Source organism: Dermacentor andersoni, chromosome 6, assembly GCF_023375885.2.
Source record: "Dermacentor andersoni chromosome 6, qqDerAnde1_hic_scaffold, whole genome shotgun sequence".
NCBI lineage: Eukaryota > Metazoa > Arthropoda > Arachnida > Ixodida > Ixodidae > Dermacentor > Dermacentor andersoni.
The window spans coordinates 6,448,356-6,466,592 of NC_092819.1; the positions used below are offsets into that span (position 1 = coordinate 6,448,356).

The 18,237-nt window shown below is 43.7% G+C and overlaps 1 protein-coding gene across 1 annotated transcript in view; it reads left to right on the forward strand.

Annotated features, from left to right (window-relative positions):
• Positions 1–10,694, forward strand: part of LOC126521632 (PX domain-containing protein kinase-like protein) — an 85,203-nt gene extending 74,509 nt beyond the window's left edge. The window contains exons 13-14 of the mRNA XM_050170333.3: positions 924–1,056; positions 5,262–10,694. Coding sequence (XP_050026290.1) covers positions 924–1,056; positions 5,262–5,521 — 393 coding nt within the window. The 3' untranslated portion in view covers positions 5,522–10,694. The remainder of the gene's footprint in view (positions 1–923; positions 1,057–5,261) is intronic.
• Positions 10,695–18,237: the final 7,543 nt, after the last annotated feature.

Below are 18,237 nucleotides of genomic sequence, written 5' to 3' on the forward strand. Positions count from 1 at the left end.
TTTAGTCTCTCCTGTGCACCAGCCTATTGGTTATTATGTAGCACTGGCAGATTCCCATCAGCATGAGGATGTTGCTGCCTGGCTTACACTGCATTATGTTGCTGATTGCTTTCTTTTTGCAGCCTTTGAAAGGATTAATGCAGGCACTCAGTACACTTATTAGACTGTGCAGTATTTTGTTTGTTTGCTCATAGGCCCACTACAGATGTTGCTAGCAGGTCTCATTTGTTTACCTGTTTTCCAAGGTTCTATACCTGCACATTGAATAGCGTGTGCCCACTGATGCCACTAATAGTTAGTTCTCATGTGTGGGAACCTTGGAAGCGCTTAGCATTCTTGTTGAGCTGTGTTAATAAAGGCCTCTTTTAAACAGCTTTGAAATTGTGTAATAAAACACCTAGTCAGAACCATTAGGTCTAGTGCTATTTGTTTAATGCATTGTGGGCAGCCCGAAAATATGCAAGTTGTCTGCAAGCAGATGAGATGAGGTGACTAAGACTGTTGCCGACTGTTGCTCGAATAGGAAGCTGTGTAGTGGGCATGAGATTGAGCTCAGCCTCCATACAAGTGTATATCAGCAAGCACATCCTTTGCATCCTGCCCACTAGGCTAGTGTCTGTGTTGAATCAAGTGCTCTGGCTTTGTAGTAAAAGCTGTTTGCATGACCTTGCTGGATAGATTGGTCATCCTTGCCTCCCTTGATAAAGCTGTTGGGCATTCGCTTTGCATTGGCGTGGCTGCTTCCATTCACATTTATTACCTGGTGCTAGCTGCTCTTAATTCCGTAACATGCTCATATTTATAACGCATTTTGAAAAGGCACTTTTCATTGATAAAGCTGTTCATGTCACCTTTTCTAGACTGGCGCTGCTGCGTCACACAGCAGCATCCGTTATCTATGCTGAAAGATATTGCATTTGCAGCTGCGACAGCGCACCAAGCTGAGCAAAGCGCAGGCACGTTTGTCACAGGATGATGACCGCAAGAAAAGGCTGCTTGAGCTGAGAAAAGCAGAGAGCAGCCGGTCACAGGCAACTGCCAGCGCTCGCTCCACAGGTGAGTCTGTGTTCTCCAGTCACTTGCAATGCTCTTTGCATGGACAAGAATGTCATTTGTTGATAAAATCGTCTGGCAATTTTAATCCTGGAAAAATTTTACCTCTCAGTAGAGTTAGACTCCCTAAAACAATGTTGTGTGAAAACTTTATTTGATGTTCAGTTATTGCAAGAAATCTCAACAATTTTTGAAATTCCCATGCAGCTAGCAGTGCACTACGTCATATGTGTCTCTCAATGCCAATTCAGCATATTAGGCTTTGTAAACTTACCATGTGGCATTTGCTTTTTCCGTCCACTGTCTGCAAACACGCAATGTGCTAAGCCGTTTATGATGTCATGTTGCATCAGCTGAGCAATGTCACATTAAATATCTAAAATTGGCCCCCATATCTACTGAATGTGAACGTATTGGCATCTGCACCATTCTAGGATAGTGGGAAACATAGCGGACAGCTACTGACTTGAACTTTTATGCACTTGTTGAAAAAATTTTCTACAACGGCTGTAATTTATCCACACCCACTTAACTTGGCATGTTTATTGGCCATAATGTTCCTCCCATTTTCATTAAACTTGATCTCTACGTCATTGGTAAGACACACCTGTAACACTCTGGAGTGTTTGAATATGTAATCTACTGCAAAGTCTGTAATTAAGGCCCACACAACTGTATTTTGCCTGCACATTACTTAACCTTCCCCTTATTTTCTTAAAATATAAGCTAATTGCTTTGTTTAGGTCACCAATGACACCAGGGAAACCTACTATGAAACTTGTATAACACATGAACATTGGGAGAAAACAAAAGTGTGGCAAATAAATTTGCGAAGCTTAAACTTTGTCTCATAAATTTCAGTTCAATTAAGGCAGTAGTGATCAAAGTTTTGCCACAATTTATACATAACATGCAACCCATTTTCTCTAAATGTCGACTTGGGGTGAACGTAGTGATGTTCTCTTAGGCACTGGGAACATGGCTGATAATGGCTGTACAGTAAAACCCCGTTAATTCAGCTCATTAGTTAGGACAATCTGCTAATTCGGACTCGTCCTTTGGTCTCACCAGGTGTATGCATTATTTAATGGCATAAAACTCTCGTTAATTCAGATGCATTCAACCTTATGCCAGCTAATTCAGACACCCCTCGGAGCACTGCAAGTGCACCGTGCAAAGGAGTAATGGCAGTGCTGTCGTCCAATCAGAATGAACCGGCAGAGCCCGTCGACCCCATGGTCATCAGCAGAAACCTTACAAGAATGACGGGGCAGAACTTTGCGGGCCTATTTGTACGTTTATATTTCTCCGTTTACCGCCGTAGATAACACTTGATTGGCCGTGTACCTTCAGAACTGCTTATTTTCCTTTACGATTGCGACGATAGCTATCACAGTTTCGTCCGCAGTGGATTCAGCAAACAGTAGTTTCATTTTGACTCGGTGCATGCAGTGTCATAAACACAGTGGAAGCTGTTGATTTTCTACGAGCGATTTTACCGCAGCTTGCACGCTGGCATCAGACTTGCTGGCTACCTCGTGAAGGATGAACGCTCTGTTGCCAACCAGCTCACTGGAGAAAGAAATTGAAAATTAAAGAATTCTTGCAAAGGCTGTAAATAACTGATGCTCTTAAAACTGTGCCCAGGTATTCATTTATGTGATTAAAGATACCTTACAGGCCCCTAGAGGCATTGTTAAGGGAGGAGAGTACACTCAAATATTATAATGTACAATAATTAAAATACATATGTGAGTACATGTACAAAAAATACAGTGTAAGAAATGGGCTAACATACAGTCATTTCATGTTACAATTGTACAATGGACAAACCGAATGCTTTTGAATGCAACAGGTCATTGAACAATAAACTTTCACAGAGTAAAATATAATCAATAGAATTACAGAGTGCGGGGACATAATTAGGCTATAACAAAACAGTATTTAACGGATAGTTGTGCACTAATAACAGAAAAGGCAAGAAAAAATAACATGTCAGGTTATGTAGGATTTGGAAAATGCATTGTTGGAAGAAGCCGGAAATTTTCTTGGTCACTCTCATAAGCGATGGCATTAGGAAGGTCATTTCAAAGGCAAATGACTCTTGGAAGAGCAGAGTAGTGAAATGAATTAGCCTTTGCGTTGTGACCTGCAATGAGGAGTTTCAAAGGCAGAACTGGTCATCATCACCATCATCATTTATTGGACCCTTAAGGACCCTTTACAGGGTATTACATAAGGGGGGGGAGTCATCATAGACATACACAAGTCAAAGATGTTACAACAAGAATGAAATAATGTAGTTTAAGTAATGCAGCAAAATAAGATAGGCGTACAGGCGACTTCAAATGCAACACCACTTGGAATACGAAGAGAAATTTATACAATTCTAATTTCAAAAATCTGAAAGCAACTACTCCTTAAATTCATCAGGATCGCGTTCCATGGTGGTTGCATCTGGAAGTTTATTCCATTACTGGATTGCTGTGGGTAAAAATGATTTATTGAAGGCAGAAGTTGGTATTATTAATTAATTGCTGTATTATGGATGTATCTATGAAATAATGATAGCAGGGCTGGCTATATAATGATAATCATGCAAGGACTGTAGTGAGAGGTAGAGTTTAATTTGTGTTATGCTTTTGTTATAGTCATAACAACATGAAATAAAATGTTCAGCCCTATTCTTAATAGATTCAAGTTTATTAATCAAGTATTTCTGATGGGGAGACCAGATGACTGTGGCTTATTCAAGCTGAGGTTGAACAAATGTTAGATAAGCTAGTTTACGAATGTTTTTATTAAAATTATGTAACTTGCGTCTTATGTACCCTAATGATCCCGAAGGATTGGTGCATATGTATGCGATGTGTGTTGACCACGAAAGAGCCGAAGTTAACACCAAGATATTTATATTGAGCATCATGCAGAATAGTGATGTTATTTATGTGATGAACTTAGAATTAGTATGCTTGCGACTAAAAGAGATAATTTTACATTTAGAAACGTTAAGATTTGTTAGCCAAGTGTTACACCAAAGAGAAATGTTCTAGATCTTTTGGGGGGATTGTATGATGATCGGCACACTTATGATGTTCCCATTACCTAAAATGTCAACTTTTTGGCACATTAAGTTAATTTAGGAGCGAGATTGCGCAAGCATCTCTCTTGCATTCGGAATGTTTGCTTTGTCTCCTACATCACTGAGTAGGTGGTGTTCAATTTGCGCTCCCGCCTCGCCGTGTTGACAAAAGCATGGCGCCAGCTAATCAAGAGAGCGCAAATGAAAGTTTGGAAAGCGAGATGCTTGTGTGATCTTGCCCCAGGACACTGCTTAAACATCCTGTGCTGTTCGTAAAATATGCTTGTAAAGCTCTGGAACACTTGTGTAAGTAATTTTCTGCAAAGGCTGTAATTAACCTATATATTTCAAACTTAAGTGCATGTCACCTTTAACAGCGCCCCATTCTCTGCAAAGATAGAATTGTGACCACTTTTGGTTCTCTCAGGGAAATTAGAAACTTTTGTAATTGTTTTGAATAATGTCTTTGAACAGGCAATAAATCGAGGGTTTCGCAATTTTCATATACTCTTTAATTGAGCCACACACTTCAAAATTTGACTGTCCATCACCCCTAAAATGCCTAGCTTGTGGCGATCGAGATGTTTACATGGCACCTTTGCTCCCACAATTTCTTGTTCTCGCGCTTGGTGGACCGCTACCCAGTTAGCCCTGGCGCAGTAGGCGCGCTTACTTATTCGGTCTTGCGGTGAGCCTTTGCTCGTAAGCACTGTGACTGTCATGCTGTGCTGTATCTTGGGTGAATAAACCCGTGCTTGTCGATGACCTGACTCTGAAGCTTTCTCTGCACCATGTCGGAGAATCGACGAATCCTACTGTAATGCCTTTGTGCATTGCTTGCTTAGTGGAGGAGCATCATGCCCTTTCCTGACCGTCACTCATAGGTTGAGCCTTGTGCAAACCCATCTCTACAAACTTTACCTCTAGATATAAATTCTGCTGATTATCTAATTCTCCTAGGACACCATGAAAGCATGCATATAATGTTTTGTAGCTCTTTTAGTTGCTCCAACAGTTTTTCTGTAATAGTTGTTGCAAGTCTGACCTGTGTTTTTCATATCCACTTGTCTTACTCCGGTCTGTTGGGGCCTGTGCATCCATTAACATGTCATCATCTTGCTTCCAGGCACAAAAGCTGAGGACACCCCTGTGACGAAGGCTCAAGTTCCACCTCCCCCTCCACCTCCTCCACCTCCTCCTCCCCTTCTGTTGGTGGCTAGTGGACCACCGCCACCACCGCCACCACCGCCTGGACCACCAACTCCAGGGTCAGGATCGTCGGGCTCGTCCACAGATCGCTCTGCCCTGCTCTCCTCCATCACGTCCTTCAACAAAGGCGCCTTGCGCAGGACCACCACTAAAGACTGCAGCAAGCCCAAGCTCTGACTGGCCACAAGTTTTGCTACTCTAGGATAACACTTAACATGCCCAGTGTATCATACACGCTGCGCCACATCCTCCACTTAGGAGACATCAACTTTACGCACCACAATCCGGAAACTGACCTTAATTCAGCAGGAGCAAAGTTCAAGTTAGTTCAAGTTGTTCACAGAGCGTATTATAAAAGTTGTGCAGTATGTCAGAACAGGTACACACATTGCTGATTATCAGATGACACCACAGCACTGATTATTGTCACTGTATGTGTCTGTTTCTGTTTCCTCTGTTCTGACATGCTTCATAACTTTCAGAATCGTCTTATATGAAGTCTCAGCTCTGATGACTCAATAATAGGAGGGCTATTTCACACCAAATTTCAGTGAAATGCATAAACAATACTTGGGGAGAATACACGGGGAAGAAAAAAAATGTATTCTGCTTTAAAAAAGTTGTTGCACATTCCTTGGTCACTTTTCCAGAGTCAGCACAGCGATCTAGGCTTTTCTCTTTTCAACTTGGCAGAAGATTTTTATTACCTCATCAAAGGATGTTGCTACATGCTCTGAGCCAACATACACCAGTATTCTTTTTAATAGAGGCAAACAGCTGTTAGGATGTTTCATGCAGCACAAAGGATGGAAAGATGATGCAGACTGTTCTGGGCTGTAGGATGGGTGGCTGAACATTTTTCATCCTAAGCACTGTATCAGGCCCTCTGCAGACCATGTGATGTTGGCGGTTGTCATGGAGATGTACAACAGTGCCTCGTCATGGAGATCCATTCCTCTTCCTCAAAACTTATGGCAACACTATTTTATGTGACAGACATCAGTGGCATTGTCTTCATATCTAGCATAAATAGTATTCAGTGAGTATTTAGGTATTTTCTCCTTCAGATTTAGTGGAACAAATTACACATTTAATGGCTATCGTATACATTGTGATTAAAAGTTTAATAAACGAGAATTGGCATAAATGTGCTAACCTGTCGACTGCCCACATACCTGAACAAGTGGTCTTTTTTACAGCCGTACAAGAGACTGCCCTCACATTAAGTGGACTAAAGTCAAATTAAAGTAATTTCCTTTTATCATGATGTCCTGGACACCAAGCAGAGCACGAGAGTATAGACAACATTGCTGTCCAAACTTCAGTTGATTTCCTTTCCCCATTTTTTATCAGTGCCGAAATTGAATAGTACTTTAATTTGAGCATGTGGTACAGCATATTTGATAGGCTGGGCATTAGAAAGTTAAGGTATGAAGTATGTTAATCCTTAAATAAGGACAGTGCTTTGGCTAGCTGGAAAGGATGCATGTTTAACAATGGTAGAAAACTGGGAAGGAGGACTGCAGTGTTGTAGTTATGTCACAAACGATGCCAAGGAGCAAGCATCCTACCATTGTACTGGTAGCAGTACAAAGTTTCATGTACATTAAACTTTGTACTGCAGCCAGCGCTGAACACTGCTTCATGTACATACGGACAGGAAGCAGTGTTCTGTGGAATAGTCTGCTGTGCTTTAAAGTAGAGCCCAACAAAAGGTCACACAGCTTGCAGTGTGTGCACACATGATGCAGGCATTGTTGGGAGCTTGAACAACATGTCTGCATGGTGTGCTGCCACATTTTCTTAGATCTCTGTGGGGCAAGATTACTTCATGTAGAGCGCCTCCCTCCCGTTTTGCTGCTGTTAAGCCCAACAATCATGGAAGGAAAACGTGCCTTTTCCGTTAAGTTTTTGTTGTCTCAGTGTTGTGTATGAAAGGTGTGCGAGTTTAATAATTGGTGGATGAAAACAAACTCCAGAAGCCTTTTTAAAAGTTTGTTGTAATTGGATGCAATCACCATGTTAATTTTGATTACTTCTAATCATACCAGTAAAAGAGGCTAACAGAACTATTAATATGCAAGTGCAACTTGTGATGGTTGAGATGTATGTGATAAAGAAACACTAGCACTTGTTTCATAAGCACAATTTTCAGCATGTCCTAATGTTACAAAACACAGTGCTTAGCACAGCTCCTAACTTATGTAACAGGTGTCATTCATAAGAGAATATTGCAGCTTTTTTGGCTATTTGGGTTGCCAAGTCTGCAGATGAAGTAGAACTTCAACCTGTATCTCTGAGGTGTGCCATATAGTGAATAATGTCCAAAGCTATGTTTAATGAGCTGCTAAGGTACACTATGTAGCCATGCTGTCTGCTTTTGTTCTGCCTAATACAAACTACAAGAGGTGGTGATGCTGTATATGCAGTAGATCTTATCATATGGCTGCTGTGCAAATCTGTTCCTTTTTTGAAATTTCTGAGGCGGTTCCTGCTGCAGAGGACAGTCGACTGAATCTAGACTCTTAGTTCAAAATGGCTTGCGTCACAATTGACACATTGCCAGCGTGCTGCATACTTATTCTTTGGTGCACCAGGGAAATTGTGTTGCTATTGCTTAATGGGGAAACAACCACTGTTGCATTGTCTGCATACAGTGAAAAAATTTGACATTATGCATACACACAAGTTTATTGTACTTGAATGCAATGGAGTCCCACATGTTTTATGATGCATTGGGGAGAAAAAGTGACTCCATATGTTTCTATATTATTTCCAATTGTGTACATAGTGCAGGAGACTTTTCTAAATAAATCCTTGTGTATCCTATTTACACTTTGGTGCCTTCCTCTTAGGATATAGGCGCATAGGCTTGTGCATACAAATTACATATTTAGAGGAACTTAAAGCCATATGATAAATGGTGACACCGTTATATTGCCTGCAAGTATAAAATTAAAAAAAAATTTTTGTTCCCCAGCATCCTGGTATTTTTACGCATGATGAAAGGGCCCTAAGGTGGTTGGAAATTCTGGATGCATATTCATGCCATGTTGCATAAGTCACTAATAGACCACTTCGCAGGGTGTCTTTATTCATAAACACAGAAACGGATGTGGAAACTAGTAGATCTCATTTGCGCTCATACAGTTGCTGCACATTCATGAGAAATAATATGAATGTGGTTGGCCAATATTGCCTCATACTTGCTTATTGCACCAAGATTCAGTGCGATTGTGTTTCACATTTATTTTAAAGAAGAAACTTTCAACTGCCATATCTCATGATCATAACCAATTTTACTCAGAATCAAGATGATGTTGAGGGCGCCACCTAAAAGCCTGCAGACAGACTCTGCAAATGCTGGCGCCCATTGCAAAAGTCAGCGACTGACACAAGGACCGAGCAACAGTACAATTCACATAATTTAAGACAACAGTGAATGACTATGCATTGCTTAAGGACATATGGTAAAGTGCCTTGAGTTTAGAATAGTGCCAAACTAGTGCATTTATCACATCGTCCTGATGATTGTGATGGTGGCAGCAACATTCTTGTCCAAAGATATACTGGCCGCAACATTTTCTGTTGCAAATCTCCAAGCATGACAAGTGTCCATGAGACAGCGCGAGCAAGAAAGTACTAGGCGAAAGCACACCTTACTGGGGCAGGGCACTTCAAGTTCTGTTCAAGCATGTCGCGCAGGTGTGGCATTTTATTTCTCCTCTTCATTTGTGCATTCTACACATCTTCCTTTGCAATGCCTTCACTGCACACCCCATGAAGAACAGCGGTGGTTGTCTAACTAACTTTCGAAGAGCTACACTATAGTTGGCATTTATTTCACACAGTTGTGTGCCAACACGCATGCATGCACATTTACTTCAATTGGCAGTCAGAAAAGGCTATGCTATATTCCATCCTGCAGTTCCATTGTAAGCAGGCTGAACTGTACGTTGGTCTCCCTCATCAAGGAACCAAGTGCAGCCAAGACCTTTCATTATTCACATCCAGGTTTTCACCATTGTGAGCGGCTAAAGCGTAAACTCCGCCAACTGCAGTCACTCTCAATGCTGTGGATATCTAGCCCCTTTGCATACGCCGTGCCCTTGAATGTGAGAATCAGGACAGCAGTGCTAACAACAGAGACCAAGGTGTGCGCAATGCTGCCCTTCACAACATGATGAAAAATTAGTGACCATGAGGTCTAAATTTCTTGACCTGCCACATCAGAAAACAAGTATTTAAGAGCACAATCTATTAAAATGATTGTTACAGCAGGACTGTAATGTGGGCAAGCTGGAATTTGTGTTCAGTGCGCAAGACAACTTTTTTCGCTTATCTCACTTTCCTTGCACACCAAACAAAAACGAATTCTTCAGAGTCGCCAACTATATATGTCTAACCATTACTCGGTATTTGGATGGTGTTGACAATACAGTCCAGCCAAGTCTGCTAGTTTCTTGCATACTGTTCTTCCATGGATGATGATGAGAAAAGCTTTATTTGTTGCTAGGGGTGCAACGCCGTTATTCCAGGGCATTTTTCTGGTTGAGTTTCACTGAATTCTCCCACACTTGTTCTATCACCAACAACCTGCAAATGATCACTGCAACCATGCTCACCAAGTAGGTGGTGTGCACATTACACCCACCACCCATAAGAAAGCTCCCAAAGAGTAATAGAATTTAGGGTAGAGTGAATACTTGTAAATCACCAAATTTAATGGTCAACAATTTGGTCAACGAATCAAATATCTATACTATTCGATCTTTCAAATATTTGATATATTCGGTGTAGAAACTCGTGCAGTGCCGCATGTCGTGCACGTGCACCACGGAGCCTCCCGAGCTCAATGCCACCAAAGCGAGTATTTCACTTAGTTTTTGGTGCAAAAGCTATAGGAGCGCCGAGTGCCACGGTAGCGGACTTGGTCACTGCGAGCGCTCCCCAACAGTGGCTGGATGCGAGGATCGCAATGTGCCTCGAGCGGCCAGTCACGGGGCAATTTTGCATGTGTTCGCCGGCTTCTTTCACATTCGGAAAAACACTTTTATGTGGCACGTATTGAGCAATGGAAAGCTGTATCGGGAGTTTTCCATATTGCTATACAATATTCTAATCGATACTTTTCATCTAATTATAATATTTCAGAAGTTGATTCATTAAGACTAATTATGTAATTGTGCAGAATGCAAAAAATAACTTGAGTATCTCCAAGCGACAGCAAACAACATTACCTTGGTTCTGTCCAGCTACGTGGCATTTGCATATGTCTAAATCTTGGTGCACGATAGCTGAGACGCCCTGTATATGCTGATCACTTCAATAAAGATTTACTTGAGAGTTAGCGCTCATCCTGTCTGCCTATAGCCTTTGTCTGTGTCCCTTTGTGCTATAAACTAAGCAAAAAATTTTAACTCCCTTCATGCAACACGCAATGTTACTCACTCCTTTCTGTAATGTTAGTAACCCTGAAAGTAAATAAATGAAATGCAATGAAAAAGCAATGGGGAACGAAATGTGGGGTGTTTTGGGCATCACTTATTCACAGATCCATAGAGCCATACCATTACAGAGAACTGACACCACCCGCTCTGTGATGTCTGATCTGTCCTGGCAGCTGATTTGAATACCCTAGGTTTGAACTCGCCAATCCGCCACCTAATGGTGAATAAGAACTCTCTTGGATGTTTAAATCATGACCTGAGACATAACGTTAAGTGGTCACTGTAAAACACTTTATTGCTTTTTGGCACAGGCACCCCTTTCCTGGTTGCAGAATGACTGAAAAGGCCTGCTGCAAGGTGCTTGTAGTTCACCTCGCCTGAATAGCCAAACCTTCATCAATATGTACCGACTAAGTGTGCATGATGGTGGTGCTGTTGTCTCCAGTTATAATTGTTGATTCATTGTAAACAGCCAAACAATTACATGGATCCCACATCCTGTGGGAATCGGTCTAACTGAAGATTTCTTTTATGTTTGCGAGGAACACTGTTTTGCTTAGCAACCATTTGCAAGTATAGACCAACCTTACTAGAACCAACTCACTTTCGCAGCTCTGCATATTGGCCATTACAAGCATGTGGCCCACACGGTGGTCGCGAGAACTAACAGCACTGCGGTCAAGTCCGGCTACCGGTTGGCTGCATCAGCTGCTTCTGCAGCAGTCCGGCAGCTTGGTATTGCACACATTTGCTTGTCTGAGTTGATTCATTACTCCACTGAAAAGCTATACTGCCTTCATAATTAGAGTTCATGGTTTGCACTACGAGTCACAGCTTTGCAAGCGCAATACGAACCCGAAGGGCGACGTGTACGCTTCAGTTTTAACGGCTATGCATGCTATGCTGCGAAGCTACTCCGACATCAATCGTGACTGGATGTCTCAGCCAGATAAGGCAGTTCATAATCGATTATGTGGGAGGGGGATAAAAGCAGGATAGCTAATGAGGGAAAAAGCAAAAAAAAGGAAAGAAAGCTACTGGACAGCATGAAAAAGCTTTAAAAATGATTATCGTGCCATCTGCAATTGGAGAGCTCCCTTACATGCTATATAAGCTACGCCCTTACTGGGAGGAAGTTAGTCGTATTGTGTGCTGGCCCACCCCCAAATTTAAGGTTCACCTGCTTCCAAACTTCAAGTTGGTCCATCCCCAAATTTAAAGTTGGCCCAGCCGCAAATTCAAGTTATCCCCATCCAAATTTCAGTTGACCCACCTCCAAATTTTGAGTTGGCCCCCGTCCAAATTTCAAGTTGGCCCAACCCCAAATTTTAAGCTGGCCCACTCCCAAATTTAAGATGGCCCACCCCAAATTTTGATATTGTCCAGTCCCAAATTTCAAGTTGGCCCACCCACAAATTAAAGTTAGCCCACCCACAAATTTCAAGTTGGCCCACCCACACATTTCAGTTGGCCCACTAGCAAATTAAAGTTGGCCCAACCCCAAATTTCAAGTTGGCCCACCCCTACTATAAGCCTCCCTATGCGTTTTCTATAGAGCCCTATGTATCCCTATAGGTATTCTCTCACATCGTTTATTTTTTCTTTGTTTAAATAGTTCCTTATCGCTTATAAAGCTACCAATCATCTACATTCATATTACATAATGATTAAACGTCTTTGCAAATTACACATTTTTGTACAGATACAAAGCATGACATTTTTTGTGTGGCAGACCTGTGGTACTTGCCAAAGAATGCTTACACGTTAAATGTGGTGCTTAGCTGACGACTTGTAGCCGCTTTTAAACGCGTAAGCATTTCTATGCCTACACAACAAGAAATTTGTCTGTCACGTAAGAATGAATGGCTCATACCCCCTTAAGCAATGGCTACAAGCGCTCAGCAAAGTGAAGCAAACAATGCAAACATTCATTGAAATCACCCATTCAACACACATAACAGCATATGTCTCAATAAGTAACGAGCTCAAAACAAGAATCCGAACCATCAGTAATGTATTTCATACTCCCCTCGGCAAATGTGGTGGTTTTGTAACAGCTTCGCAAATTAACCCTAATTGACCTTAACACCAAAGGTTGTGGGTTCGAATCCCACTAAAGGTTGAGTGACTCAATTAACTGTGTCTGATTAACACCAATGATTGTGGGTTTGAGTGCTGTAATGAATTCTATCTTAAACTTGCCTCATCGTGTTCGCTATCGAACATGATAAGCAAACGACCCGACGAGGGTTGATAAGGGTTCATACTGGTCAGGTCAAGTTCCATAACATTGATAATGACACTGGGCTGTGTGAAGATGAGCGGGCACAGTGGCTACGCATACTTGAACAACTACTAGAGGAGTTTCTGCGTGAATTTTTGAACCCGGAGCCAAACATGTCGGCATATGGCATGCTGAACACAAGCCAGGCTTCGCACCTTCGCAGACCAGTGCGAGCTCCGAATACTCAAACTTCCGAATGAATTCTGCAGGATGCAACAAATGTGCAGCAACAAAACAATCACATGGGACGCAGCCACAGTGAAGAAGGCCTGCATCAGGAAGCGAGACTTGATTGCAGCGCTGTTAGTTCTCGCGACCGCCACGGGGCCCTTGTTTTCAGTGGAGCTGCGAAACTGAGTTGGTTCTAGTAACCTTAGTATAGACCACACTACAATGTTAGCCAAGTTTTCACTGGGAAACACCTTGCTTGAAGTGAATGTGTGAGTATCCAACACTGCCAGATATGTTGGACAGAAACCAAAGCCTATGAAACACAGAATCTAACTCATCCTGAGCAAAGTGTTTCTCAAAGTACTTGTCTGCACTTGTAAATGACACGGTCCCATTCCGCAGCTGTCTCATCACTGCATATTGACGGGGCCCAGCTTGAGCAAATGTGCACTCACATTTAAAACCATTCTTCGCACTGTATCAATGTTGTTGCACTTCGCATTTAATGCTACTCCATTTCGAGTTAATGAGCCATTATTCCTACAGTGCAGAAGGCGAAGACAAAGGAAAGGCAAAATCGACAGGACAGCATGCTGACTAGCAAGTCACATTTTTATTGATCAGAACAGCCTTTTTAGCCATTGTGTATGCTCATCATATTGTCACGTCACCACCACCACTCTCTCTCTCGCTCAACACACAAAACACAAAAAGCACTCCGGCATTGAACAAACACATACCTGGTCATCTAACAATCAAGCAAAGCAAGTTCACTGTCCGAGAAGGTGAACGACGAGTGGCTCACTACATGCTCAACTATTTTTTTAATATAAATTGTGTCCATTAACACCTTTGCCATTGTGCCTTTGTGACGAAACACCTTTTGTGTACTCTTGAGGAGCTTCTTGAGTGGCACATACAGCTTCGACATTGAGAGGCCATATGCACGTGAATGGCCACTTCGATACAGTGCCCCTTGTTACGATCGGCCTGCAGGGGTACGGACCTGCGAACCTTTCCCAGCCCGCTGCAGTTGTTTCGGTCATCCTGCGGGGGTGGCGATCTTCGGAGAACTGGCGACACCAGCAAAGTTAACCGACCATGCACCTCCTTCGGAGAAGTGGAGACCACAGCAAAGTTAATCAACCATGCGCCTCCTTCGGAGAGTCGGCGACGCCAGCAAGGCTAGCCACGTTCAGTGGACCGAGTATTGTTACTTGATTCGCTGTCAGTCACCTTCATGGTCTACTTGCAGCAATAGAGCTGCTGGAAAAGGGTGTTTTGTGGTGTGTTTTCATGGGCCCCAGAATTCGTCACAGTCTGCTGACAGTCATGGCGGCTACCTGAGAAGTCAGCTCTGGAATCAAGAGGCGCCCGCTGGGGTCACGCGTGACAACCTGTCTACGAGGACCCGCTCAACTCGGTGGGTTCTGGGAATCCAAAGTGCATATGTGAGTGTGTGAGCCCTTCTCCTCAAAGTTGGGTTGACTACGCTTCCAACAACTGTGGACGGTCCGATTGGACGAAGGTTGACAGCAGTTTTTCCTCACCTATGGAGGGAAAAGGGAGGACAGAGGGTTTTCAAGCAGCAGTTTGTCGGCTGCTGATTGTGTTCGTGTGCTTGGTGCTGTGTGCTTCATCTTTCATGCTCCATTTGGGAGTCATGCTAGACTGTTGAAATGTATCTCCTGTTGTACTGTAAATACTGTAAATAAATCCCGTACTCCTAGTTCTCGATGAGAGCAAGTTCCTCCCTACAACCATGTCCCAAGCGTAGGTAAGTTGGACGATGGCATGGGCCAACTACCACTTATTTCATGCCCGAGTACAAGCCGCACAACTGGTAGCCAGCGATGGGAAGTCCCCCCCTTCAACTACGTCTAAACCTTACGACTGGTTGCCAGCGGTGGGATTAGCCTACAACTCGTAGACAGCACTGAGATCTCGCGGACTTTGGGATGTGGTGACTGATCGGTATCCCGATCACGTTGGAGGCGACTTGGGATTGACCACCTCTTACAACTGACTGGATACAGCGGAGGACTGTTGATATGGTGCTACTTTAGTGGGTAAGTGTTTGGTTTTGGCTGCAAGATTTACCAGGCTTCAATTTCTCTGGGTTTGTAGTTTTGAATCGCTGGGGATCTTTTACTTGTATTCAGATTTGCGTGGGTATCGCAGCAAGTATTGTGTGACAGCAGAGCCAAAGCTTAAAGTAGCGACCATGGTCCTATTGTGTTTGACGAGAGCTGACCTGTTGTGGTTGTGTGAAGAGGTCGAGGTATAGGAGGACTTGAGGGAAGCAGAAATTCGTAAAACCATTCTCCAAAGTGACAGTGATTTGAAATTCATCGAACATCTAGGTAACCGAATTATAAGCAGAAAACGGGAACAGGAAGCAATTAGGCAAGAACAGGAAGAAGCTAAAGCAGAAGCTGAAAGGAATTCGGCAGAAAAAAGGCCTAACAGAAGTAACAAGGCAGTACGCTGCTGCATTGAACAAAGAGATTCAAGGTTTGGAGCAGGAAATCAAACGAAGTCAACAGCGGCTTGAGAAATATGTAGGCTGGGCGCAGCAAAAGTGGGTGGAAGTCGATAGCAGATTTTGGTCGAAAGCTGAGAGCAGTAGTAGTACCTGCGAGATTAGTTGCACATTCATAGGTGAACTCAAAGTGCTAGCAGCTAATGATGCCTTAGTGGCAACAGAAGCCATTAAAGGTGGAGTGAGAGCGACGAGGTGCTGTGCCAACCGAGCACTGTAGAGACAGCTGGGCCAGCTGTGAATAAATTGGCACAGTTACCGCACATGTGCGTCGCTTGTAGTGTTAACGAGGTTGTTAACGAAATATAGAGTACTGCTGACCCGACAGACGTGAGCGTGCACCCATGTCGAGTCGGATCTGCGTGCCAGCTGGACAATGCAGTAGAGGGCAGTTCGCAGGAGTGCGAGTTGCATAGCTCGAGTAAAGACTGCTGCATTGTTCCAGAGTTGGTTGAGCTGTCCACCAGTCGAGGCAAAGAGAGAGTTGGTTTAACTGAAAATCACTCAGACTGTGCAGGTAGGAGAGCGATCCGGGCCAACGTGATGTGTACCGGCCAGTTTGAGGTGCGAGAAGGCGGCGTGAAAGGGAGTTCAAGGAAAAAGCACCGTAGGGAGAAGCATATAAAGATCTGAATGCGGTGAATAATGTAGTGCAGCTAAAGATGACGACAGACGCAAAAAGCCAGGGCGCCAGCCTCGTCCTTGCCTTGGAAAGATTCGGCTGTTACTTTTTGGATGTAATTTATTGCCGCTTCTCCTTCCAGTCTGTTTTCATCTTCGTCTAGGATATGTTGTTGTATTGTTGTTGACTTCCTGCCTAATAATTTTATGTGATTCCAAAATATTCTAGGTGCGGCCTTCTTTTTCTCACGTATTTCTGACAACCAAAGTTCACTTTCACCTTTTAATTTTGCTTGCACCAGTATTTGAACCATAGACTTTTTCTCCCGGTAAATTTCCCATTTACTGGTTACTTCATCCTGTGGCAACTGCGCCTTCTTTGCCTGCCTGTGCTCTCGAGATGCTTTCTGTCGTTCGGCGATCGCTTCTCGTATCTCCTTGTTCCACCAGCTTTTCGGTTTCTTTTTTCCTTTCCAACGAACATGTTGTTTCTCTTTCCGTATTTCTGTCGTTATTACACTTAGAAGCTCACCATATTCCCACTCACGGAGGAAGGAAACTAAGGAGAGGCCCTGACGTCACTCTTTGTGAAGCAAAAGTGAAGCCGGAATTTGGCGTTGCTCATGGCGATGCTCCGCCTTTTGGGCCACCCTCCTCTCTTGTTTACATCTTTCGCGAAACCACGCCGCGCTGCGCGTGGTGTCGCGCGCTCGCGCAACATCTGGCAGAGCACGGTGCAGGTAACACAGCGCAACAAGACACGGTGACTAACGCAAACCCGCCCACTCAGCGCCTTTGCCACGGCCCGAAACCTACCAGAGCAACACGTGTGAGCGCTCAAAACCATAACAACGCCGCCATTGTGGCCCAAAAGCCGTGGCCATACAACAACAAAAAAATAAAAAAGCAGCAAAAAAATGAGAACCTACTACGTCATTTCCGCCACACTTTTCTCCTAGCGCGCGGAGGGGATAAGGCCTCTCCTTAGTTTCCTTCCTCCGTGTTCCCACTCCTTACTTGGCCACTTGCCAAGTTCTTGCCAAGCTCGATGGAACGGCGCTGCCATCTGGCGGCTGTCACAGAAGTGGCGACAGCGGCTGTAAGCGCGCCGGCGGAGAGTTTTGCAACTGAAGCTAGTCTAGTAACGTTGATCCCTCATACTACGCCAGCGAGGCGCTTCCGATAGATGGCGACTCCGTAACTCCTCGCCGCCAATATCAATGCGGAGCACGTGCCTTCATGTTAATGTTCCTGTATATGCATATACAGGATCAGGAACACTACTTCATGTTGCAGGTAGGCGGCCTCTGTGGCAAAAAGTACGTGTTACATTTAGAAAACAATGTTAAAAACCAGTTCACCTGGCTAAAACTACAAGTGGTACCAGCCGACAAGAGTCGCGGGCGAACCAATGCAAGTAAAACCATAAAAAATTTTACTGCACAGACTTCTTGCAAGAAAAACTTGGCGTCCGCGCCACGAACGCGTGCTCGCTAGCAGACGACGCACTAGACAACAACAGCAAAATTGAAGACGTCCTGTTGAATAACACATGCTTGAAGTAAATATACATGGAAAAAATGCGTTAATCAAAATTTGCAGTGAAAATAAAGCGCCATTATAAGAGCGTACGCGCGCAACCGCTCTCAGCATAGAGTTACTGCTCTCAGGGCCCGCAGCAAAATTACGTAGAAGATGCCGCGAAGCCCGTCTCTACACCTATGGATGGATGGATGGATGGATGTTATGAGCGTCTCCTTTGGAACGGGGCGGTGGCTTGCGCCACCAAGCTCTTGCTACTATGCTGCCTAATATCCTACCTAGG